General features: G+C 38.6%; 1 protein-coding gene across 18 annotated transcripts in view; it reads left to right on the top strand.

The window, feature by feature from the left end:
* GRID1 (glutamate ionotropic receptor delta type subunit 1) overlaps positions 1 to 14,779 on the top strand; it is an 845,000-nt gene extending 830,221 nt beyond the window's left edge. For 11 of the 18 annotated variants that reach the window (XM_045025228.1, XM_045025231.1, XM_045025237.1 and 8 more), the window contains one exon: positions 14,341 to 14,779. In XM_045025228.1, the coding sequence (XP_044881163.1) occupies positions 14,341 to 14,769 (429 nt within the window). In that variant the 3' untranslated portion in view covers positions 14,770 to 14,779. Of the gene's footprint in view, positions 1 to 2,490; positions 2,527 to 14,340 lie in introns of all 18 variants that reach the window. The other 7 variants (XM_045025227.1, XM_045025226.1, XM_045025229.1 and 4 more) reach the window with 3 other exon arrangements.
* The last annotated feature ends 10,501 nt before the right edge of the window (positions 14,780 to 25,280 follow it).

Here is a 25,280-nt window from a genome sequence, read left to right on the forward strand (position 1 = left end):
GATAAAAACCAAGAAATTATGAGTTAAACAGCCTTAATTCACTCCTTACTGGTATTTGAACAACTGCAATATAAATGGTCTGAAAACTCACCTCTTTTCTGAGCAGAACCAGATATTCTGCAATACATAGTCCTAACAAATGGGCTGATCAAAAGCCCATTGAAGTCAATGGGAATCTCACCACTGACCACAATGGTCTTTCGATTAGGCCCTAAGTGAATTGAGGATGACATGTCATTCTTTAGTTTGCTGACACTGGGACTAGAACTGCACCAGCTACTGTGATATTTAAATATGTTTGTTGCTAGCTCAGTATCACAAAGGTTTTCCTGTCCTTTGGGGTCAGCAGTTTCTTGTCTGAGAACCACATTAGGAAATCCTGCTATAAGAGGGTAGTCTACACTAGAACATGATTTAGTAGCATGTTTCTTAGGAAAAAAAATATCCCTGAACAAAAGTGAGCATAAAACAAGTCCCCTTGGAGTGCGAGGCATGCTGTTAGAAACACCACCATTTAAAGTCCCAGTTCAGCAAGCAACCTGAGTATGTGCTGAACTTTAATTACAGTGTGTTCCCATTGAAGTCAGTGGGGTTAATCATGTGATTAAAGTTTGGCATGTGCTTAAGTATCTTGCTAAACTTCGGGTTGTAGCTAGTTAGGTTCCTGACACTTTTTTTTTGGGGGGGGGGGGTGAGGGGGAGGATATGTTTTATCTCCACTCACAGTGGTATTTCCAAGTTGATTATTTTAACAGTGAATGTTCAGTAATAATTAAAACATATATTTGAATCAGAATTTAAAAAATGAAATGTAACAGTGTTTCCCCACATTTGTTTTTCAACCTATTGTGGTTTGTAAAGCCTGAGTCCTTGATCCAACAAATCATTTAAGCACATATTTAATTTTAAGTGCCTGAGTAGAGTCTTGATTCTGCTTCCATTCAAATCAATGGAAAGACTCCAATTAGCTTTAATGATGGAAGATCAAGCCTTAGGTTCTTTGAAGTCAGCCTGGATTAATCAAGTACTGAAAGTTATGCATGTGCTGAAGTGTATTGCTGGATCAGGGCGTAATTACTCTGCGGCAAAAAAAATGTTATAGTGTGCAATGGTAACACATTTTTAACTTAAATAGCTTGGGTATTTTAAAAGCTATTGACAGCAGATTACTAAGAGCCACTTAGAAAGTAATCAGCCTGAAAGCTATAGCTCACTCCCACCAAAAAACAAAATTATTTCTTAGTTCTATTATTATACTGACCATTACATTTCACAAACATCACCACTAGTAAGAATAATTATATTATGCATGTATATAATTATATTTAGAATTATATAAAGCTATAAAATTATATAGATTTTAACTTACTTTCCAGTATCTGAGATAAGTTATTTTTCCCTATCCTAAACATAGAGAAATACTGAGGAATCTCGAATATTAACATGTCATTATTGTTGGTAAATGTTGACATATAGGGCCTGATTTTCACAAGTTCACAAGTTCAGCACCTGCAATTGCGGTCAGGTTTCTGAAAGAGCTCAGCCCCCATTTAGGCACTAAAATAAGGGCCAGATTTTGAGAAGTGCTCAGCACCCAGCAGCTCCCATTGCAACTTTCAGTGTGTTAAGCCTTTTTGAAAATCTGCTATTTCTGTTGGTGCCTAAATGGGAGCGGAGCTGTTTTCAGATGGTGCATGCTGATCACTTTGGAAAATCTAGCTTTTATTGGAGACCACAATGGACATTAGGCTAGATTGCCCAGTTCATCGAAATCGATTTGCACTGCATAAGATCAAAGTGACTTACAAGTACCCTGACATGGCTAGTGGAGTATTCCCCCTGTGCAGGGAAAGTCTCCATGGGCATAAAGCTGGTGGAAGAGACTCCTCTGTGACTTCTGCCAGCTGCCTCCAACACTCCTGGCATAATGGGCAAAAGGGAGTGTTTCAGCAGTGGGTCCTCGACAGAATGGGGACGGTAAGGGGGTTGACCGAGCACGGCTCTGCTATGCCAGCTCCTTCACTGGTGCAAGTCAGGATGTGCAGGTACAATCCTAACAGAATGCAGAATCAAGCCCTTTATATGTCAACATCCAATGGTCTAGGACATGACCCAAGGCCCCCTGAAGACCATGGGAAGACTCCAATTGATTTCAATGTGTTCTGGATCAGGCCCTTAGTGAATTTAAATTTTTTAAATATCAGAATGATGACGGGGTTACAGACAGCCTATCAACCTATCTAATCACACTGTAGTTTTAGATGGTCTATGTATTGCCTCATGAAAAATAGGCTTTATTGTAGCATGTGATCCTGGCTGCAATGGGACCACCTTTGCTAGAATATGATATACTGTCGCTAAAACAAACACCAATGTTAGACATATGGCAGAAAATGTTTGTTAAAAAGAGTAAAATATTAAGTACACTATTAGCCTCACTATTTTGATCCATTTTTTCTCCCTGTTCTTCTTTCCCTTTCCTATCTGGAGATGGCCAATGAGGTGAGGCTGGGCCTCAGAACTATGGTGAGATTTTATAAAAAAAACCACATACCAATATTTGATTTATTGTTGAAAGTGCCTGCACAGTTTAGCCCTTGCTAACTTTCTCATCTTCACCTCCTGAAAGCCCCCTTGATCCTAACCTTCCTGTTGTTGCAAATGCCTATAGCTATTGTATACATAATGTTCACATAGTAGCTATTTTCTCAACATGCAACTCCCTCTCTCCCAAATAGTCCATTTCCAAAGACATTGGCATGCTCATAAAACACTACGCATTTGATGCTGCATTTTTCTGTTGCTTGTGCTGGAAAATGCTTCCATGTACCTTCCTTTTCTGCTGTTTATTTTAACCTCTTGAAGCCTGCGGACATATGTCATGTGCCCAATCATTCTTTTTTATTAGGTTTGATAAGTACTCAGAAGCCTGGATGCCTCAGCATGAAGCTTAATGGCCCTCTATACCAGTAACAAATGAGCGCTATGAGGCTTTCTTCCTTCCATCTTTTTGGGTTTGACTCTACCGTTAGCAATAAAGACCATCAAATATGCTACAGTTACTGCAGTTAGATTGCAAATGGCAATAGAGCATTAGCATGTCCACCAGCAATCACCTAGTTTGTGATGTACTTCCCACATGTACTTATGTTCTGCATGTTTATTAACACAGCACCATACGATATGGATGTATGTTGATATAGAGACAAATATAAAAAATGGAGTTGGATCTTCAGTGGTTTCAACTGGCAGAACTTCAATGGCTTCTTGGCGCTACATTGATTTATACCAGTTGAAGATCTGGTTTGGTACTTACAGTCTATGGGACTGATCCTACAAACACTGTATGAATAATCTTCAGGCCCAGGCCCACATGACATAGGGCTAGATGGCAGCAGACAAGGTGGGAAGGGGAAAGGAGGGATGAAATTACTTACTTTTGCAGCATAGACATTATGTCAATTCCACCTTATTGGTAATTTTTGTTAGGGTTTTTTTTACACTTTATTTCTCTTTAGAAATTATTTGTATTAATTGGGTGCAGAAGTGTGAGTCAACACTGGAAATGTAGTTGAAAAAAGACTATTGCACCGACTACCTCCTGTCAGCATCCTTTTGTTCATTATTTTTTCCTATTTTCTTTCAGTTAGGAGTGAAGAGTAATATCAATTTCTCTTTTATGTGAAGTAAGGTGTACTGTTTCTGCTATTTAATTAAGCAAACCAATTCCTAATGAATCAGGTCATCTCTACCGAATAGCTTCAGCTGAAGTTTTTGTGTTCTGTGGAGATGTTGACACATTTGTTGAAAATAATTTTACATTGCCAACTCATCTAATTTCTTTTTCCTTTCAATTGGATAAGAGTCCAGTTGACCTCAAACAATGTCAGTCTTACTGAGGTCTTCTTGTTTAGTTAATTACTATTTTAAAATACATAGTATTGTTTCCGCTTATATGAACAGAAGATTGTGGAAGACTGGTACCAGCAATTGGGTGTGGGTGGTCTGGCTGGATGATCACCTCTGTGTTCAGGAACCAGAGGCCTATAGGCAAGTCTGAATCAGGAGCCAGGTGTCAGAGCCAAAAGTTGAAGCCAGGATCAGACAGGAAGCAGGAGCTGAGGGTCAGTGTTGAGTCAGAAGCCAAAGAGCTGTACTCTAGGGTCAGAGCCAGAGCGGTCAGAAACAGGGCAACAGGGTTCAGGGACTGGAATAAGGCCGAGGGCAGGAGCCAGGACGAGGACAGGGTCCAAGTTAGAAACCTGAGATGAGACCATGAGTAAGGTAGCAAACACAGCAAGGTCTGAAGTAGCCTCAAGCCAGGATCCACCTTGTGGCACAGACAACTTCCTGTGTCTTTATAACTTGAATAGTGCACCTGGCCCAGTCAGGAACTCCGGAGCTCCTCCAGTCAGGTCCCTATGGGTGTTACCTTTAGTGGAATGTAAGGCCTTAGGGCTCCCAATGCTCCAGTCACTGGTAGAGACAGTGGGGGGTGAGGTGGCTTCATCAGTGGTCGGGGAGGGCGGGGGAAGGTTCAGGACTCGCGGATCCTCACAAGAAGTTTGATTGCAGAACTTGGTCTATTTATTAAGGCAGACTGGGGTGCATCTCTAGTTATATTTAATAAGATACAATAGTATTCAAATCAGCATCCAGCAGAATACATGCAAAACACAGTCAGCAAATTTTATGTAACATTAAGTGCTATTTGACTAGGTCACTTGCCTGTGGTAAATTAAGACAGCAAACATACATCACTATGTCAGTTTCCACATCTGTCTGCATATCACATATTTCTGACTAATGAAACCTAGAATAATGAGAGTGGAAACTAATTTATATTTAAATTATTATTTGTATTAGCCTCATATAACATAACACATCAGGGTTCCCCCCCTCAAAATATACCGAATTAAATATATCATTCCTGTTTCTTTCCTTGAGCAGGCCAATTATTAGTTACATTTTTACCTCTCTTGGAGCCTGATGGAATGAAATAGAATTATGGCTTTGCAAATGCATTACATGAAGCCAAAAGTAATAGTGAATGTAGTGAATTCAGGATTTCAAAATTACTCTCCTATTTGTCATACATTATACACATGGGTTGTCCTCCATTCATTTCTCAGCAACCACATGCTTGAAAAGTTCATGTCTGATAAAAAGAATACTTGGAATTTTGTAGTTGGTTGGGGATATTGATTTCAATGTGGGATAATTGATGCTGAACCAGTAGTATAGCCTATGAATACTAGAGCATGCAAATCTGCCTCTTAAGTTTTTTGTATTTTTTAAAACAGGCAGTCCAGCAGAGCTTAAAAGTTTCTCAGAGTTCATTTTTTCACTTATCTGGATATTTATGTGGGTCCCATCACTTTGAGTGTGCCTCAGCCATTAATACCTTTATTTTCAGCATGACCTTGTGAGCTAAGGGATATTATCATCCCTGCTTTACAGCTAAGGAACAGAGAGATTGGCATATGATTTGGTCAAGGTCCCACAGGAAATATGTGACAGAAATGGGGATTTAACCCAGAAGTCATGAGTCTGAGTTCACTGCCATGACCACAGAATCACCCTTGTTTTGTTTTTTTCTTATATTTCTTTTACACAATGCAAGTTTCATATTTTTATTGTATTCATTTTGGTCAAAACTCTAGTGTCATTCTTCCTTACATTTCCTTACATTCCTTACATTTTGTGTGTGTGTGTGTGTGTGTGTATATACACACATACAGAGAGAGAGATAAATTGGTCCATGAATGATGATTGAGAGCCTGTCTACACGTGAAATGTTACAGTAGCACAGCTGCAGTTCTCCCATTGGCAAAGGTAATCCACCTCCCTGGAAAGCAGTAGCTAGGTCAGCAGAAGAATTCTTCCATTGATGTAGTGCTGTCTACACCAGGGGTTAAATGGACTTAACTACATCGCTCAGGGGATATGGGTTTTTCACACCCCTGAGTGATGTAATTGTGTCAACCTAACTTTTTAGTGTAGACCAGGCATAAGAAAATTTTACTGTAAACAGACCGTAAGCAGTTTTTATGCATACCACAGGCATATTAAGAACTGCATTAACATCACTTTAATACTTGAGGCAGAGATGTCTGCATGTGACCTAGAGATGTCAATACATTCATCATAGTCCCTCAAGGTATGTGCATGTTGTTTTTCTAAATTTTTATTGTTTGATACTCAGGGACTTTCCTCTCCACTCTTCAATCCAGTGTGGTTCTGTTAGCATACATTTGGTGTAGGCATTCTTTATCATAGTATTAGTTATGCAATCCATCACCTGATCCTTCACCTTTCTCGGGTTCATCTGCTTTTGACTTGTCCAAAACAGCTTGACCAATCTGTAGTGACTTTCCCTGGTCAAGGGGATTGCACTGAATTCAGTGATAAGATCTGAGGAGAATGGGTAGAATAAAGAAGAGGTGTTAGTTTCCTTAAAGAAAAGATTCTCACCTAAAAGCCCTCCCTCAAGGAATCTCTGGCCTTCAACCATGCTGCTAAGAACTTAGACATTTTATTAGCTGTGTTCAGGAGGTCTTGGATAACCTTCTAGACATCCTTCACCCAACACCTCTTCTCTGAAAGTCAGTGAGGCATGCTAATGACTGCTAATGTCAATTAGCAAAAAGGATCCAGGGTAATTCCCATGTTTTTCCAAACTCTCTCCAAATACTCATTAAAAAAACCCAAAACACCTGAAAAAACAAAACAAAAAACCTGTTTATCTCTGCACACCTACATAAAGAGTATTGATTACTCCTTAAAACTTGCATATTACATGGTGATTAATTATCACTATCTCTCTCAAAAATAAAAATGATACTCAAGTTATCCAGAGTAGAGAGTCTTAGTTAATTGTAGTTGCTCTCATAGAGGGTTAATTGTTTCAAGGAATTTCCTGAGGGCAGCCTTCAGTTCTCAGGGGAAGGGGGCAGCATAGCTGTGTACTTTGTCAGTCAGGGTACCAATAGCCACAGGACCCATTTTTCATGATCAAGTTCTTACAATATTTCAGAAACCTGCCTTTCCCTTTCTCTCTTCTAGCTCAATTTACTGAGGGAAAGAATGAAATCCAAATTGATATTTAGTTAGGGTTGGTCCTGCTTTGAGCAGAGAGTTGGTCTAGATGACCTCCTGAGTCTCTTCCAACCCTAGTCTTCTATGAATCTATGAATGAGATAATTTGCTTACCCAGCAGAAATGTGTGGTTAGTTATTTTTCTCAATCAGGAGGAAGACTGGCACTTATATTCATCCTCCATATACATATGTGTTTTGCTCCATTTCACTGATCATTCTCTTCAGATAACCTGCAAGGAATGTAATAAAAATAGTAATAAAAATAATGAAAGAGAATGTATTGAGAGTGTAAAAGAAAATGGCATTATACGGTTGACATTGACATTAATGGCATTTAATAAAAAAGTGTGAGAGCACACACATTTTATTTGATAGTGTGTGTATGGATACAGCTATACATAAACAATACACATATAGCTATGGAATACATACATTGATAGAAATATACATCAGTATAGATATTACATAAATATATACAATATGAGTGAATATACTGTATACATATTAACTGCAAAAATCTGCAGTAATGTCACTGTCTCAGCCTCCAAACAATAAAGTCTGGAGCGGTTTATTCACCTTTGGGAACAAAATGAGTGGAGATAGTCAGAAATATGTGGGAAGAACAGAAACAAAGCTTCCAGAATAGTAACCAAACTTCAAGTCCCAGTGTGAAACACAGCTCTGTGTTCAAAATCTCCAGCCAAACTGCTTCTCTGTCCTTTGCTCTTCCCAGCACAACTGCTGACTCCTATGCCTCTTTATCCTGCCCCAAACCTATTAAAAGTCCCTTTGTAATGATATCATTATAGCAAGCCACAGGCAGGAGGTGAGTTGCTTACCCTGTCCATTCAGGCACTGTCTCTCCTGCAATGAGCCATACCATTAATTCTTCTACACAGCCTCAGTTCAGATAATTAGTTCAATAAAGTTATTGAGCAGCAGTTATTAACTATTATTAATTATCTTCCTTACTACAATAGTGCCTGGAGGCCAATCAGCTTGTGTCACCATTTTGTGAGGTGCTATACAAATATAGAGTTAAATAGGCCCAAAGACTCTTTTCGACTTTTGCTACACTACTTTAGAATTGCACAATTAAAAGCACAAAGCATCAAGAGATGCCAAAGTTAAGGATCCAATGGCAATGTTAACCCACCATATGGCCTCTACGTTTTATGGTAAACATAGAAAGATATAAAGTGTGATACATAAAGCCTCATGTTTGACAAGAATTACAGAAAGGGAAAATGGCCAGATTAAAGCACCTGGAATCTTAACTTTTGCATTCCCTGGCTTTCACGGTTTGAATTATAAAATTACTATTTAATTAACTCATTTTTCCCTATTTAATTTCCTAGGTAATCCTTAGAGAAAAAAGGGACAGCAATTAGTCCTGATTAAGTTTATAGTTTACAAGTTCTGTTGATTTCATTAGTGGAGCCTGTCATATCCTTAAACCTCATTGGGGCTGCAGTTTTGGGGATCTCTGTTTCTCCATGAAAGCAGCACTGTCTTGCTGGGGCTTTTAACAGGGCTGTGATTCGGAGGAACTTCGGATTCCACAGGAGTTGGACTGCTGTGCTTGGAAGCTGAGGAGTTGTATAGAAATAGGGATGCTTTGCTGGAAGACTTAAGAGCTCTGTAGGAGCTGGCTGGAGTCCTGGGCAGTTTAAAAAGCACACTTCTCTACAATCCCAGATTAGCAAAGCACTTAAGCACATGCTTAAATCCATCCCTATTCAGTAAAGCATGTAGGTACTTGCTTACCTTTGATTTTAATGGGACATAGATGTGTCTAAGTGCATCGCTGAATAGGGATCTGGCCCCAGCTGCACATATGTGCCCAGTCAGTCTGTCCTCCAATACGTAAATTAGTTATAAATTACAGAAATTTTCTACTGTGCTAGCTCAGGCTCATGGCCTTAAATGCTCATAACTTTATCTTAAAGTTTTTTTTAAAAAATGGCAAATCAACCATCCTTGCTGATAACTTTTCACATGCCAATTTTGAAGCTTGATTATTCAGTAGTTTTTCAGTTATTTCTCTGCAGGGAAAAAGAAGGTGAGCAAACTTTAAAAAAAAAAAAAAGGGTCATTTCTCACCCTCATCACCCAAAGAGACAGAACCAGTTTTCATTAAACTTTCCACACAAAACATTTTTACTTTAGAATGGAGACATAGGGTAAAATTCTGGCTCAGTGAAGCCAATGGAAAACTCCCGTTGATTTCAATAAGTCCAGGATTTCACACCTAACATAGATTTTTTGAGAGCTTTGAGTGAATGAAATGGCAGAAAAGAAGGGTTTTCATTTATACTTATTCTATGATCTGGTCACCTATATAAAAATGACATTGTGTCTGATCCTCCCTCCTTGAAATCAATGTGAACATCTACAAAATTAAAAACAAATGAGTTGCAAAATGCAAGGACTCATCTATCCACACTTTCAGAAAAGAGCCTGCAAAAGGAGATGTGTTATATACTATGTCAAAAAGGCAACCAATCTTGTACCCGTAGACCAGCTGGAGACTTGATTTCCAGACTAGATTATCTCAATAGTTCCTTGGCCTTAAAATGTCTGAATTAAGTCTCCTCTACTGAGAATGCCCTTTCTGTAGCCTTTTGATGTTTATATCTTAAAAGAGCTAAGCTAAATATATCACAAGGAATAATTAATGTGCTGAAGTTCACCTCTTTTTCTGTTTGTGAGAAGATCATAAAAGTTTTGCATTCATTCATAATCCTAAATTAGTCACAATTTTGTTTTTGCTCTTCAAATAGCTCATAAACTGTTTGTTGCAAGTATTAGAATTAGGACTGTCAAGCGATTTAAAATAATTAGTCATGATTAATCACATGATTAAAAAAAATAATGGCGATTAATCTCACTGTTAATAATAGAATACCATTTAAAATATTTTTGAATGTTTTCTACATTTTCAAATATATTGATTTCAGTTACAACACAGAATACAAAGTGTACAGTGCTCACCTTATATTTATTTTTTATTACAAATATTTGCACTGTAAAAAACAAAAGAAATAGTATTTTTCAATTCACCTAAAACAAGTACCGTAGCGCAATCTCTTTATCATGAAACTGAATTTACAAATGTAGACTTATGTACAAAAAATAACTGCACTCAAAAATAAAACATTGTCAAACTTTAGAGCCTACAAGTCCACTCAATCCTACTTCTTGTTCAGCCAATCGCTCGGACAAACAAGTTTGTTTACATTTGTGGAAGATAATGCTCCCTGCTTCTTGTTCACAATGTCATCTGAAAGTGAGAACAGGCATTCAGCTGACACTGTTGCAGCTGGCATTGCAAGGTATTTACATGCCAGATGCACTTAAGATTCATATGTCCCTCATGCTTCATCCACCATTCCAGAGGATGAGTGTCCATGCTGATGACAGGCTTTGCTCGACAACAGTCCAAAGCAGTGCAGGCCGACACATGTTCATTTTCATAATCCGAGTCTGCTGCTACCAGCAGAAGGCTGATTTTCTATTTTAGTGGTTCGGGTTCTGTAATTTCTGCATCAGTGTTGCTCTTTTAAGACTTCTGAAAGCATGCTCCACACTTCATCCTCCTTAGATTTTGGAAGGCACTTCAGATTCTTAAACCTTGGGTGGAGTGCTACAGCTATCTTTAGAAATCTCACATTGGTAACTTCTATGTGTTTTGTCAAAACTGCAGTGAAAGTGTTCTTAAAATGAACAACATGTGCTGAGTTATCATCCGAAACTATTATGACATGAAATATATGGCAGAATGCAGGTAAAACAGAGCTGGAGACATACAATTCTCCCTGAAGGAGTTCAGTCACAAATTTAATTAGCACTTTTTTTTTTTTAACAAGCATCATCAGCATGGAAGCATGTCCTCTAGAATAGTGGCCAAAGCATGAAGGGGCATACAAATGTTTAGCATATCTGGCATGTAAATACCTTGGAATGCCGGCTACAAAAGTCCCATGCAAACACCATGTTCTGACTTTCTGGTGACATTGTAAATAAGAAATGGGCAGCATTAGTTTGTCTTAGCGATTGTCTGAACAAGAAGTAGGACTGAGTGGATTTGTAGGCTCTAAAGTTTTGTTTTTGAGTGCAGTTATGTAACAAAAAAAAATCTACATTTGTAACCTGAATTTTCACAATAGAGATTGCACTACAGTACTTGTATGAGGTAAACTGAAAAATACTATTTTTGTTTATCATTACAGTGCAAATATTTGTGATAAAAATAATATAAAGTGAGCAGTGTACACTCTGTATTCCGTGTTGTAATTGAAATGAATATATTTGAAAATGTAGAAAAACATCCAAAATATTTAATACATTTCAATTGGTATTCTATTGTTTAACAGTGTGATTAATACTTTGATTAATTGTGATTAATTTTTAAAATCACAATTAATTTTTTTGTTAAAATTGATTCATCTTTGAATCTGAACACATATTCAGGGGAAAAAATTCCAGTATTCTTTCCACTCTAATTTTGCAGCTGATTAGGGCAACAACAGTGGTCTCTCAAATAACCAAGCCCTCTGCTCTTTAGACCGAAATAAGCAGCCCCTTACAAGTACACCCTCAAGTGAATAGGAGTCCAGGGCAGCTCATGAAAAACTGGTGTAATAAGCTCTCTGAAGTTACCATAGCTAGGCAGGTAGCTCATCATATGTTGAATTAGATAAAGCTCGCAAGTGACCTTCACTGGTAGACCCAGGTAGGATGTTTAGGTTCTAATGAAAACAACTTAACCATCTTAAGTATAACATTTGCTCCCTAGTGGCTGCTACAGTATAAACAGCCAGTCCAATGACTGTATCTTTCCCCTCCCCCCAAGTCCATTTTATCAAGGTTTTTCTAAATTGACAAACCAGTGGTGCATTACAGTGCTTCCTTTGAGACTTTGTATTACAAATCCTTTGGGTACTCAGCTACTGTGTGAGAGAGAACACATAATAGGTTAGAGCTAATGTGTTGTCTACCTTCATGAATGAAAAGAATGATAATTCAAGTGTGGAAGTCATTAAAAGGGCTTCTACACTACTGAAAGTGCAGTAGACCTCTTATTAAATGTAAGTAGGGTACATTCTAGGTTTGTCTTTAAGGTTTCTTTTCTAATTTCCTATTGATTTATCTTCATTTGGGAATGGATGACATATATAAATGATTTGGCAGGAAAAAAAAAATTCCTGAATACTCTGGTGATGATTTTGTGGTGTGTCAGGATTCATTGTCACTTTTCTAGGAGTAGCTATGAGAGTTTGGCATGCCAGAAATGTGGTCATGATCAAAAATTAATGGAATTCATTAGGAGACTTTCCATTGATGTCAAAGGGCTTTGGATCAGTTCCATGCCTTTAGCCTTTAACTAGGCAAAACTCCCAATAGATTCAATGGGAGTTTAGCTTGAGGTAGGCGTGCAGGTTTGTGGCCACCAATGTGTTCTGATCTTTGGGGGACCAGCAAGTCACTTATTAAATGGTATTGAAAAGTAGAGATTGACCCAAGTCACAAAGTTAGTGTTTGACAATTTATGGAATCCAGGGTTTTGATTTGGGCTCATCTCTAATTAAAAGCTGGAGATACAGACAGTTGGCAGCTGATGACCGAAGAACTATAGTGTAATTGGATCAAATTCTCTAGTCCAGCTGAACTTTGCTTGACACAGGACCACAGGGAAAATGTGGCCTAGAGCCAGTTTTACATTCCCCCATTCCCAGCGCCACTGAGGACTGGGTTATTCTCTGGCATAAGACAGAGAAGGTGCAAGGCTATTCTGCTTAGCACCCAGCCACCCACAGCCCTGTGAGACTGTTTCACCAGCCAGGGAATCATCTGGATGCAGATCACATATATTTTTTCCCCAGGACATTCTCACTATGGGAGCTCAATACCACTTTAGAAGTCTAGAATACAAGAGGGATCTTCTATCATCCAGAGCTTGTGGGCTAACAGATGCTTTGTTTCTGGGCCACTATTTCAATGAGATCAAATAATCAAATTATGTACTTTGAAAATATTACATACTTTAGGTCTGCTTTCTGAAATACCACTTACATTACATATACATTGTCCTCTATAAAAACACCACCCTGGTGCTTGCTTTTGCCATGCAGTTTATGTTGTTTTCCATTCTACATATGGGAAATACAGTAGTGATGCAGTAAGCAGCCCATTTTAGTCCCTCACTGGTTTGTGTTTTAAAGACCAGCTCTCCCCTTGTGTTTTTATCCTGGCAGCTACAATCTGCTGTGATGCTTGAGCTGACAGTCCCTCAAGGGAGCTTAGGGCAAGACAATCTCAGTGGAAGCCTCAACTCTGGAACTAAGTTCTTCCTTTGTTCTGACACAGGCCATATTTGTCACCCTTCAGGTCATATTGGGTCTGGTATCTATTTTGTTCAGGACTAAAATTGAGGGAAATAAAAGAGCTGTGTGTGTGCTTCCAAGCTTCTCCCACAAAATAACCTCCACCTGAGTCAACAAAATGAATGAGATGCTGCTCCAAGTAGATCACACGAACCTCCTGAGCATAGCTCACCATTGATGGGGCTTGAATATGCCCAGTCGGCTTCTTGGGCTGGGCTCCTTCCTGACTGGTGAAAAAGTATGAGATTGTATCTCCCCACTGCTTCCCCAAATGAGCCATTACTCAGTATGTTGTACAGGTTTGTGATCCTCCTCTCTCTCTGATATGAGAAATGAAATATTTAACAATGTTGATATTTAGGTTGTCATCAATGAGCATCTGAGTTCATCTATGATGAATAGGGAAGTTCACACCTCCCAGCCAGCACTATTGTTCCAGGCTCTCTGACATCTCTGCATCAATTACACTCGGTTCACATTTGGGAGGTGGGATTTCTTTATAACCATAGCAGCTAGAAGCTCATTCTTTGCTCCAGAATAAAAACTGAGGTTCGGCAGACAAGATTGTAGCTCGAGGAAGGTGCTAGTATGACATTCCATTGTGTATGGGTGGAACCAGAGCTCTGGTTTTGCCTCAAAGAGTGAGTGGTTTAAGGGGTTCAGTTGTGGATTGTCACTGAGTTGACTGGGGTTTTTTTGGTATGTGTTTTTAAGATTGAACTGTTATGGGTACCTAGAGCTTTTGCCTAAGCAAATCAAATTAAGTAAATGAATAAACAATGGTTCCCACCACATAGTGTGGGGAGAGAGACAGATTTTTGTTTGGACTGATTCCATTGTTTTTACCTCAATAGGATAAAGAAGTAAATCTGGAGCAGGTCCACAGACGTATGAACAGTTTAATTGATGAAGACATAGCCCACAAGCAAATCTCTCCAGCGTCCATTGAAATCTCAGCCTTGGAGATTGGTGGCATGCAGCCAAGTCAGACCCTGGAGCCAGTACGCGAATACCAGAACACACAACTTTCTGTCACCACCTTTTTACCAGAACAGACAAGTCATGGTGCCAGCAGGACACTCACAACTGCCTCTGGTAGTAACCTGCCATTGCCCCTTAGCAGCTCAGCCACCATGCCCTCTATACAGTGTAAACACAGATCACCAAATGGAGGACTGTTTCGTCAAAGCCCCGTGAAAACACCTATCCCGATGTCATTTCAGTCTGTGCCAGGGGGAGTCATTCCAGAAGCCATGGAGCCTTCCCATGGAACATCCATATAATGAAAATAAACAAAAAAAACAACCAGCAGAGCTTTTTAATACAATCTGAAACAAAAACAAAAACTTTTACATTTTTCATGTACATATCTGTAAATAATGAAAGAATGAAGTGGGGTAAAAGTGTATTTTGAATATTCCCAATTTTCGAAGTCAGTAAAAAACAAAACAAAAACAAAAAACAAAAAACAAAAAAAATGTATGAATGACTTTGTAAATTTTGTTCTATATGAATAAAAAGGCAAACTACTTGTGATCGTTCTCAAGTGCCAAAGAAGACCTGTTACTGGGACTGAGGGCAGTTAAACAAAAAATCATGGATTTCAACCCTTATTCCTTATTTGTTCTATTTTTGTTTTACTATTTTTGTTTCTAAAGCAGCAAAGTTATCCATTTGTCGCTGTAAAAGTTTACTCTCCTCAGCACTCTCTTCTTCTCGGTACCCTATTTCATAGTCATGGTGGCAGTTCGCTTGAAGATCTAACAGCAGATATTAGCAAAGCAGTAATATATGTTTTAAACCTGAATTATAACTATAAAGAAGCAAACAATAAACAGAACAACTGAACTCTTTCCTTCTAACAGGGATTAAATTTCCACACAGTTTCTAAGTTGAAGCACAGGTTTACTGAATTGTGTTTTATGTGCGTACTGTGCTGTGTGGCTTTTTTAATTTAACCTTATGTGTTTGTTATATATGTGTATATATATAATATATACATCTGATCTATGTGTATATTGTGTATATATATATAAAAATATTTGATAAATAAGGTTATGAATAAGGCTATTAAGCAAAACCTGCGATCAGCTCTTTCTTGTCTCTTGTGTGCACAAATTAAAGTGGAATGGAACCAATGACTTAAAGGAATAAAACAAGGCAAAGCTTTATTTGATAGTGAGGCAATGATCATGTTACAGTGATTATAGCCCTATGGTATGATTTCTTTCTTTTATGTTTCAAGGACTACTGTATAATGGAGACAGCATTCTCTGTTAAAGTCATATCTCTGAATGAGGCTAAATTCACAACTATAAGCACAGCTTCTGTTTTTCCCATTGATTTTTTTAAAAGAAGCATTTAATGGTTATGTCCATAATCGGCTATCAAATGCCTCGTTTTTGTTTTTTTTGCTGTGAAACTCAATCAACGGAAAAAGATGGAGAAACGCATATAGCTAGCTTAAGGTCTTGTCTGAGAACATTACCAGTTCAGTTTAACATGAAAATTTCAAAACCATTGTTTCCTTCCCAAATACTAACTCAAATGCTCAGGTAACTAGGTTTTTTCCTTCCTTTCTGATATTCCTGGGCAAACAGTGGCTTTCAGAATTTGAATAATTTCATAACCTCTCAAATGTGTCACAATAGCAAGGTTGCTATTTCCATTTATAGCTGGATTTGTTTACTTTATTATAACATGATCATTTGGAAAATGCAGTATCAGTGAGTGCAGCAAAAATCACTGCCTACATTAAGGACAAAAAAAATGACTGAACAAAAGTAAAAACACATACATATCTCCAAAAGGAAGCAGACAATGTGGGTTATGCTTTTGGAGAAATGAAAGGTTCAATTTATTGTCTGGTATACTGGCTTGCATAGTTACTCAACTAGTTATGGGGTGATAACTTTCCAAGAATTGTTTTCTTTAGGAAAGCCCTGCGTTAAATGATCAAGCAGAGGAGAAACACTAAAACTGAATCAAACAGTGATAGAAAAACTACCCAAGGGAAAAAGTGTATTTAGAACACTACTTTTTACCTAAGGAACATTGACAATTTGCTGATAGAAGTATTCCAGTGGTGATTAATTCCAGCATCTCCAGTCAAGCTGGCTCCTGATGTAGACAATAACATTCTGCAATCTGGCCAAGTTGTACTTCCTGCTTCAAACTAATTAAAAATAAATGATAATAATGTTTGTCACTGGATTTTCATCAGTGATAAATTTGGTCCGTTTAGATTGCACGCCAGAGCACCCCAAAAATTATTTTCCTCAATATTTGTAACAAGTTATGAACATTTGCAGCCAAATTTAATATTTTTACTGAAATTATCGTTCATCTGCCATGTATACAATGTTTTTAAGATTGGTCATGCTAGAATGCTGTGCATATGTATATATGATTTAACAAGAGAAAAGCATTGAAGCATCTGTTTTGAAAGTGTCCCTCACTGTCACCTCCCTGTCCTCTCTTCCCTAATTTACATTAAAGCCCAGCTCTTCAGCTGCTTCTGAGGACCAATGAGTGTGATCCAGAAGAAGCCACCTTAGGTCTCTCCTGATCCTGGGCTGTGTGTGTACAGAGATGGTCTCTCTGCCCTGAAGACTCCTCTCATTTGCAATGCCTGCCAATGATCCCAAACAATATTTGGGTATCAGCTGCCTGTAGGGGCACCCCAGCCATGACCACTCTCCCCCTGGCCAGGCCTCCAAGGATTAGGGGTGACTTAGGAACCTACTATGCTTCATGGCACAAGAGGATCCCCCACTATGATTTCCCTTAGCTGGCTATAAGAGACTTTAGGGTCATGTTGAACTGGTGCTGCAGTATCATAGTGCAACCATAATGCATCTGTGTATCTGGGCCAAAACTTGGACCTGAGTGAGTGCTATTAGCAAACAGGAACAGAAGAATCTGTCTAATCTGCACTCCTTACACACACAAAAAAGGCAATACTCACTTCTTTGCAGTAAAGATCATAGTGAAACCTCATTTTACTGAGACTTCATTACTTTCTGAAAACAAATTATGTAACTTTTATTAGTATGTTTTAAAATATCATCATAAACAGTTTAAATTAATCAACATTTATGAAATGAATGAACAAAGTACATTTTGGGCTCCATTAGCTTTAATATTTTTTATTATGTGTTTGCTTTCTTTGGGCTTGATCCTGCAAGGTGCTACAAATCACTTAAGTATGCGCTTATCTTTGTGCATGTGAGTAGTCCCATTAATGTCAATGAGATTACTCAAGGCTTAAAGTTAAATACTTGCTTTAGTGCTTGGCAGGATGGCGTATAGAGTACAGGATCAAGCCCATGATGATCCTTATTTAGCAAGTACTTAAATGTGTGCTTAATTTTATGCATGTGCTTTGGTGTCATTGAAGCTGATGCTTTAGTGACATGCTTAAGTGCTTTGCTGATTAAAGATGGGTTTAAGCACATGCTGAACGTGAAGCACATGCCAAACATTGCTATTGACTTCAATGAGACTAGTCTCTGCTTAATGTTAAGCATGTGCTTTGTTGCATCAAGGGCTGGACTGTGAAATTAGCAATTCACGAGTCTCCCACTCTTTAGAAAAGATTAATTTATTAAAAACTTAGATAGTTATATCCTGAACTTATCAATCATGACAGAAGCCTTTTAGATCTCTCATGTGTTGATGCTTCAGTTATTTAAATAAATCAACAGGTTATCTCGGGAGAATAAAAATGTTTATTTCCCAATACATTTCAATTTTCAAAGTAAATTCAGAATGTATTACTTCCATGTTTCTATATTCTGTTTTAGATTTCTATTTTAATGTTGCCTGTTCAAAGCATTTTTATACATGTTGACTTTGTATGCATACACCATAAACTCATGCATTTATATGCACACAAGGACAGAGTTATTCATAGATGAATTAAAGTATAAGTGAAGATTGCAGGATAGCTCCTCAACTGGTGTATACCAGCAGTGGATCTAGCCCTTCATTTTAAATATTTTGCAGACATGAAGAGGGAACAAGTTTCATAAGTTTCTGCAAACTATGAGGGCCATATTGTGCCCTTGAGTTTTAAACAGAGCTCCCCAAGGAGTGTACCAGAGTGTAATGGTTTTGCTTAAAAATAGGGATAATCTAGGGGCTCAGGTGTTCCAGGTTCTCCAAGATGTTTACATTGCAAAGCTGGTTGTAAGTGAAATTGAGTGCCTATACCTTCTTTGATTGTGCTCTTTTATTGATGAATTTCTGGTAATGTGACATCTGTGGCACAGCACTTGTAGTGTTTCTCGTTCTGTTAATCCATTAGTTTAGAAACAATACTTTATTTTCATACAAAACTGTGACTCAGTTTCTTAGTTTTGCTTGCAGTCCACTAGCTCTGGAGAATGCATTGCTGTTATTTCTGAATAATGTGTCATGTTTTCCTGTCGCAATGAAACAATATTAATTGTGCTTTTTGATTTCAGTTAAAACTTGATAGGACCTTTTTTAATGCTGAGTTATAATTACTTGTGTGCAATAGTTGTCTTGCAAAGTTAAATTCCCAACATTCTGCCTTGCTTTTATAACCTGGCATTACTGCACTGTTTGTGAAGCCTAAGCAGAGCAAGAATAACCCACCTTCACTTAGTCTGCTGGTAGACTAAAATACTCAGGACATGATCCTCAACTGGTATAAATCAGCATAGCTCCATTGATTACATTGGACCGAGGCTGATTTAAACTAGTAGAAGATCAAAGCAGGTTAGCTCAAAGTGCACTATGGAACTTTTAGTGAGCAGCAGCAGAGGTTTAGTGTGAAGTAGGAATTGTCCCAACCCCAGCTTGCCACAAGCTCAGTGGTCATATAGACAAGCCCTTAATGTTGAGCTTGAAAACACTGCTTCTTATAAATCCATATTCACTGCTGGCTCTGAAAAGAAAATGTGATAAGTAAGTGCTAATCATGAAATTCAGAAAGCAACCTGGTTTCAGTTAACAGGGATTTTAGTTAACAGGGATTTTAGTTATAGCTGCTGGATGAACTAGTTTAAGCACAAATTTCTTCTCAAAGCCTGTTCAATATTAGGGGCACCTCCACTCTGACAGAGGTTAGAAGTTGGTGACATAATGACAAATAGAACTTTTCTTTTAAAGGAGACTTCATTCCTGGGGCAGTATAGTAAGTACAATGTTCAGACCATATTTTATTCCTTTCACTGACCTGAATTTATGTTGTGAATGGCTAAAGGGAGAGCTAGGTCTATATATAACACATTTGAGGACTCTATTGGAAATTTCCCAGAGAATCCATATCCTTTTGCACCAGTAGGAAAAGGCAAGGGGAAGTATAAAAGAAAAGCAAAATATTAGGTAATAATGGATGGGGGGAGGGGTACAATGCATCTATTTGATATGTCCAGCAGAACTATTATTATAATACTGTATCAGAAGCATAGATTCCATTATACAAGCAGTGGCCTCATTTTTTTTTTTCTTTTTTCTTTTTAGAAAATCAAAATAAAAGCAGCATTTGTTGTACTGGATAAATGTTGTTATATTATTTAAGAGTTGGGACTATTTACTTGATAATGCTCTAAACCATTTGCCAGATCTTCACCTGGTATAAATCAGTTTCAGTGATTCGCCTGCTGAGGATATGGCCCTAAACTTTCATGTAAAATCTCTACCAAGTCAAACTTTACCAATAAATTCATCCCTGACGTAACTGTGCTAGGGATGAGTTATTGTGGTGGTATGTCGAAGCCCCAGTCATGGCCCAGACCCCATTCCGCTAGGCACTGTACAAACGTAGAACAAAAAGACAGTCCTTGCCCCAAAGTGCTCACAATCTAAGTAATGAATGAAGTAACCTAAAAGAACTTGGCCCATTATTAATATTTTTATTTCCTCCTTGCTGAATGCCTGCTTTGTAAACAGCTCAGTTTATTATCTGCATAGCAATGGACTACCAAGCTGGCGATTTTTCTCTTATGATTAGTTGATGCACATGAAATGCCTTGTTTTGATATATGAATGAATTAATGCTGCAAGTAACTGAGTTTGATGCTGGAATGGGGCATCCCAACAAGACAGTTGCTTTGCCTCTCTCCTTGTAAATCTCCATGGAAGACTTCTCTCACCTCAGCAGCTATTCAATTTTCCATCACAGCTGTAAAACTTCCACAGTTGGGCAGGAGCAAAGTTCTGTCTCTGTTTAGGACTCCACATAATGAAGGGAAGAAATGATCTATCTGCAGCACCTGATGTAACTGACAGCAGGGAGATGGGAGCGTAAGTGTGGGGAGAAAGGGAGAACATGTCTGTTCATCCTGACAAAGCTTCGACTGGGTAGCAGAGTGGTAATATAGTGTGAGTGACCAGGTTGTAGCAATAAACAGAATTGTTTCAGGGTAGGACATTTCAAATCGCAACACAAATACAGTCCCTGCGTTTTTTAAGACAAAACATAGTCTGCCTTGGTTTGCTTGAATGATTCGCCCCTCTCCCCGTCACCATGCCATGTTTAGTCAAAAAATATGAATTAAGGAATTACAGTTTCAGAGTAGTTTTAGTTATTTACCAGGATATTTTTACATAGTATCTTGTTTATGATGAGCTAGACTGTGTCCTTCATGAGGTCAGCTGCTTTAGAGGGTGTATACAGCAACCATGTGTAGCTGGGATAATGGATCAGCCAGAAATCCTTCCTGTGGGCTAGCAGGCAGTATTTGCAGGCATGGCAGCTACTTCACCCTGGAAAAGCACAGCACACACGCCCTCCCAGTGTTTTGATGATGGTGGGGTGGATTAATTGGCCCAGCCTAAACATCCCATGCCCACTTTGCGGCCCCAAGTGCCCAGGTTGAAGTTAGGAGGAAACAACGTCTTCATGTTACAATGAGATGATCACTGGCATCTGCATGAGGTACAAGTAGGGGATGAAGCTCTTTATGTCCTCTCTTCTCCTTCCATACCTGCTTAAGGGTTGGGCAGAATCTGTCCTTAAAAAAGCCAGGGCACATGCCAGAAAACCACCCCTTAAGAAACAGTTCTGTTTATCCATTCTATCTTTTTAGTCTTCCCTTTTAAAAAAAATCACTAAAGCTTAGGTTATTTACACAAAAGAGGTGCTCAGGCCTCAGATGTTCAGTTTTGCTGCTGCTTGTCCCTCTGATGAAGCCCTAACCTCAACGCTTGGTGATATTTCCACTGCAACTAATTATGAGGACACCAATTTCAGATGAGGCATGCATCAGAAAGAGCAGATAAGCATGCACATCTGAGGCATTGATTCAGTGATACTAATAAACTCCTGAAGCGCAAAGATCGCATTTTCATGCGTGCAGTATCTGACCGATAATACAGAATAGGGAAAGATATATCTCATACCCATGGGCTTCCCTGAAGAGAATATTTTTCAGGGTTTTTTTCATGTGGCATCAGTACTGAAATACAGCATAATATATATGGTGAACTATTAAAAATATAAGCTTATAGAGACTGTCTCCGTCCTGATACACTGGACCTGATAATCGACCTTCTTGCACCTTGTGTAGACCCATTATCCTTCAGATCAGGAAAACACAACCATGCTTAAATGAGTTGCAGGCTAAAGATGTGGTTGACCACATGCTTAAGTGTTTTCCTGAACTGGGATTCTTATGGCGATGTCAACATATGAGGATTCAGAAAACACTATATGTCGACATGTTTATGTGAGTTCAGCCCAATGTCAGAACAGTAAACATGTTTACATATCAGACAGACAAGCTTGTCTATGACCATTGCAAAATGTTGTATCCTTGCTTTGTGGTGTTCATGTTTTTCACAAAAGGTGTGAATGGGCCTTATATCAAAGCGGTTAATGGTGACATGACAAATCTGATGCCACTTTGCTCTTTCATAAGTTGCTGCTTCCCAGTTGCTGGAGGTCAACCTGATGTGCTTTCAAATTTGACGTCAGTATGTCTTAATATTGTTTGCATTGGCCACCATGAGAACAGGTGCATTGCTTTAATAGACCATAAACTATGGTCCTGGGTAGTCTTGAGTTGGCCAAAGCCCAGACCAAAGCAGCTGAGCTTTCATGAACATGCTTTGAATCTGACAACAATCAAGGATTTCTGTATTGAATATTCACTATTATATAGGTATATGTAAACTACTAACACACAAGAATGCTATAGCTTTACACAGGCATAAATGACTACACAACATGCTCTCAGTGGAGAATCAGGCCCAATGTTTATAATAGTTTTTTCTTTAAATCTGAGGTAAATAATTCTGGAAAAATTCAGGTACCAAAATACAGGGACATCTCTCTGAGATCAGAATTTAGCCCACTGAAGAAGCACATTAGGTGGCTGTAAACCTGGAAGTGAAAAAAGATACAAAACACTGTCCCCCCCTTTAAAATTTAGAATTTGCAGAATGTAGAAAAATTGCTGAGAACCCCTACAATCATGGGATCCTGGTGGGATTGCAAACCCATGATGTTGCCCTGTCACACAGTGACAGGTGGCGTCTACACGAGTGTGCTTCAATGAAACAGTTGCAGATGTCCTTGCACAACTATTCCCATTGACATTCTGCTCCTGCCAAGTTGGGCAGAGAAAATGGAAGGTGATGTCACTTCATTATTCTCTGTGAAAATATTGGCAGAGGCCCATACTGCTAAGAAGTGATTTTTCAGTCACATATAATTTTTATTCTAATTTCCACCACCTCAAAAGTAGAAGATGGGTTAACAGTAAGGCAAGCATATCTTGGCACAATGGGCACTAGTTATGGTTTGCTACTTTCCTTATGGTCATCTGACAATGCCTCATTGGCATCATAGCAAGAGGTGAGTTTTAAGGAGGGATTTGAAAATAGATGCAAAGGTGGCTAGACAGGGTGACCTGATAGATGAGTTTCAAAAGCTTACTAGTAAAAGGCTAGGAATATTTGTGGATCAAAAGTGACAATCAATATCAAAATGAGTTAATAGAACAGCTAGGTAGAGTGAGATTCAGTCAGGAAGATCCCTAATGGTGACGATAAGAAGATTGTATTTGATATGGTAAAGAAGAGGAAGCCAATGGAGGCACACAAAGAAAGAACGATGCAGTCAGAATAACAGAAGATAGTTTAAGCAGCTGCATTTTGAATGTATTCAAGGGGGCAAGGATGGCTGCATGAAGGCCAGATTGCAAGAGGTTACCAAATACAAGATGATGATAGCCTGGAGGTGTGAACATACAGGGAAAACTGGTTCTTGGGCTGTTTTTTTAGGAAGTATCAGTAAATGTAGACACAGGCTGGGTGTGTTGGTGTAGGGAGAGTGCTCAGTCACTCAGATTAAGGGCCTGAATGACACATTTATGGTGGTGATGTTCATAGTAATGAGACAGGGGGGGTGGGTGGGTGGGTAGGGGAGGCTGTGGCATGAAGATTAAGAGCTCAGTGTTGGCATATTGTTGAGTTGGTGGCTGGACATCCATGAGATATTGGAAAGACAAGACAAGATTTTTGTTTGGAATGAGGAAGACTAGATCTGTAGCAGAGTAGAATTAGAGCCTTCTCCAGAGGTAAGGTGTACAGGGGGAGATGGAGTTGGAAGAGGGTAAGGGGGTCCCACTAAATAAGACTCTGAAGGAGCAATTAAAGTGGTAGGAAAAGAACTAGGAGGTGAAAGATTCATGAAAGCCAAAAGAGGATAAGATTTTAAGAAGGCTAAGTAATTGGCTTTCAGGTCAATTAGCCATTACATGGTTTTATAATTTTTTTTTTGTTGACTACATTGGATGCTACAGGTCTTTGTGAGCTTTTGAGGGAGAAGGCTGTGATTTCTTTCACTGTATGGGAAGGATTCGAAAGACTTTTTGTTTTTTGGAAGGCTTTTCAGTTTAAGCTACTGTACTTTGATTGTAAGAAAAGCAACTGGTGCTTTCATATTTGTAACAGGCAAGACTGAAATGGTTCAAATTAAAAAAAAAAAAAAAAAGAAAGAAAAGTCCACACTGTTTGATATCAAGTCCTGTTTTATGTCTTTAGATGGGTTATGATGATGATCATGTCTCCTCTGATCTATGATTAGTTGTGCAACATATTTCCAACTGTCTGCCAGGGAAATCTGCTGTTATAACATGAGAGCATACTTTCTTCTCACACATTTGCATTTTTGACATTGTCATGTCAAGCACGTCAAAATATCAGGCAGAAATACATATGCTTTCAAATGGAGTTTCTTCAAATCATTTGGATCAATAAGAACTGTCTGTCTGCATATTTGTAACATCTGGCACAAAAGGATATGCAGCTCTATCAATTCAGTGGGCTTGTAAACCATATTTTATCTCAGATGTAGTTTGTTTACATCCACGGACAGAAAAAAACTGTGCTTTGGGTTTAGGTCTATTGTGAAACAAGTCCCATGGCTGTTTTAGAATAAAAGTCTCATCATTTTTATGCAGCAAAGAAATTCCATCCTGACTATAAGGTGCAAAATCCAGAGATCTGTCAATCTGGGCATCTGACAGCTCAATACAGCCATAGATCACCCTAATCTGCTCTGGAGGCCTATTCAAGTAATAACTCTGACTATTCTAAAAAAACACATGAAAAACTCCCATCTTATCAGAAGACTGCAAGAGGTCTAGCCCATTCCATGCTGGGTGTTCTGCTGCAGTCTATGTCCTTAAACAAAAGCAACGTTTCAAAGAAATCAATGAGAGAGTGATTTGCTGCTTATTTGGATTTTCTGGTCTTTTTGTGACTGAAATTCATCTGGTAAAGACATGAAACCTCATAATGCAATGGACATTCACTA

This window comes from Mauremys mutica, chromosome 7, assembly GCF_020497125.1.
Source record: "Mauremys mutica isolate MM-2020 ecotype Southern chromosome 7, ASM2049712v1, whole genome shotgun sequence".
NCBI lineage: Eukaryota > Metazoa > Chordata > Testudines > Geoemydidae > Mauremys > Mauremys mutica.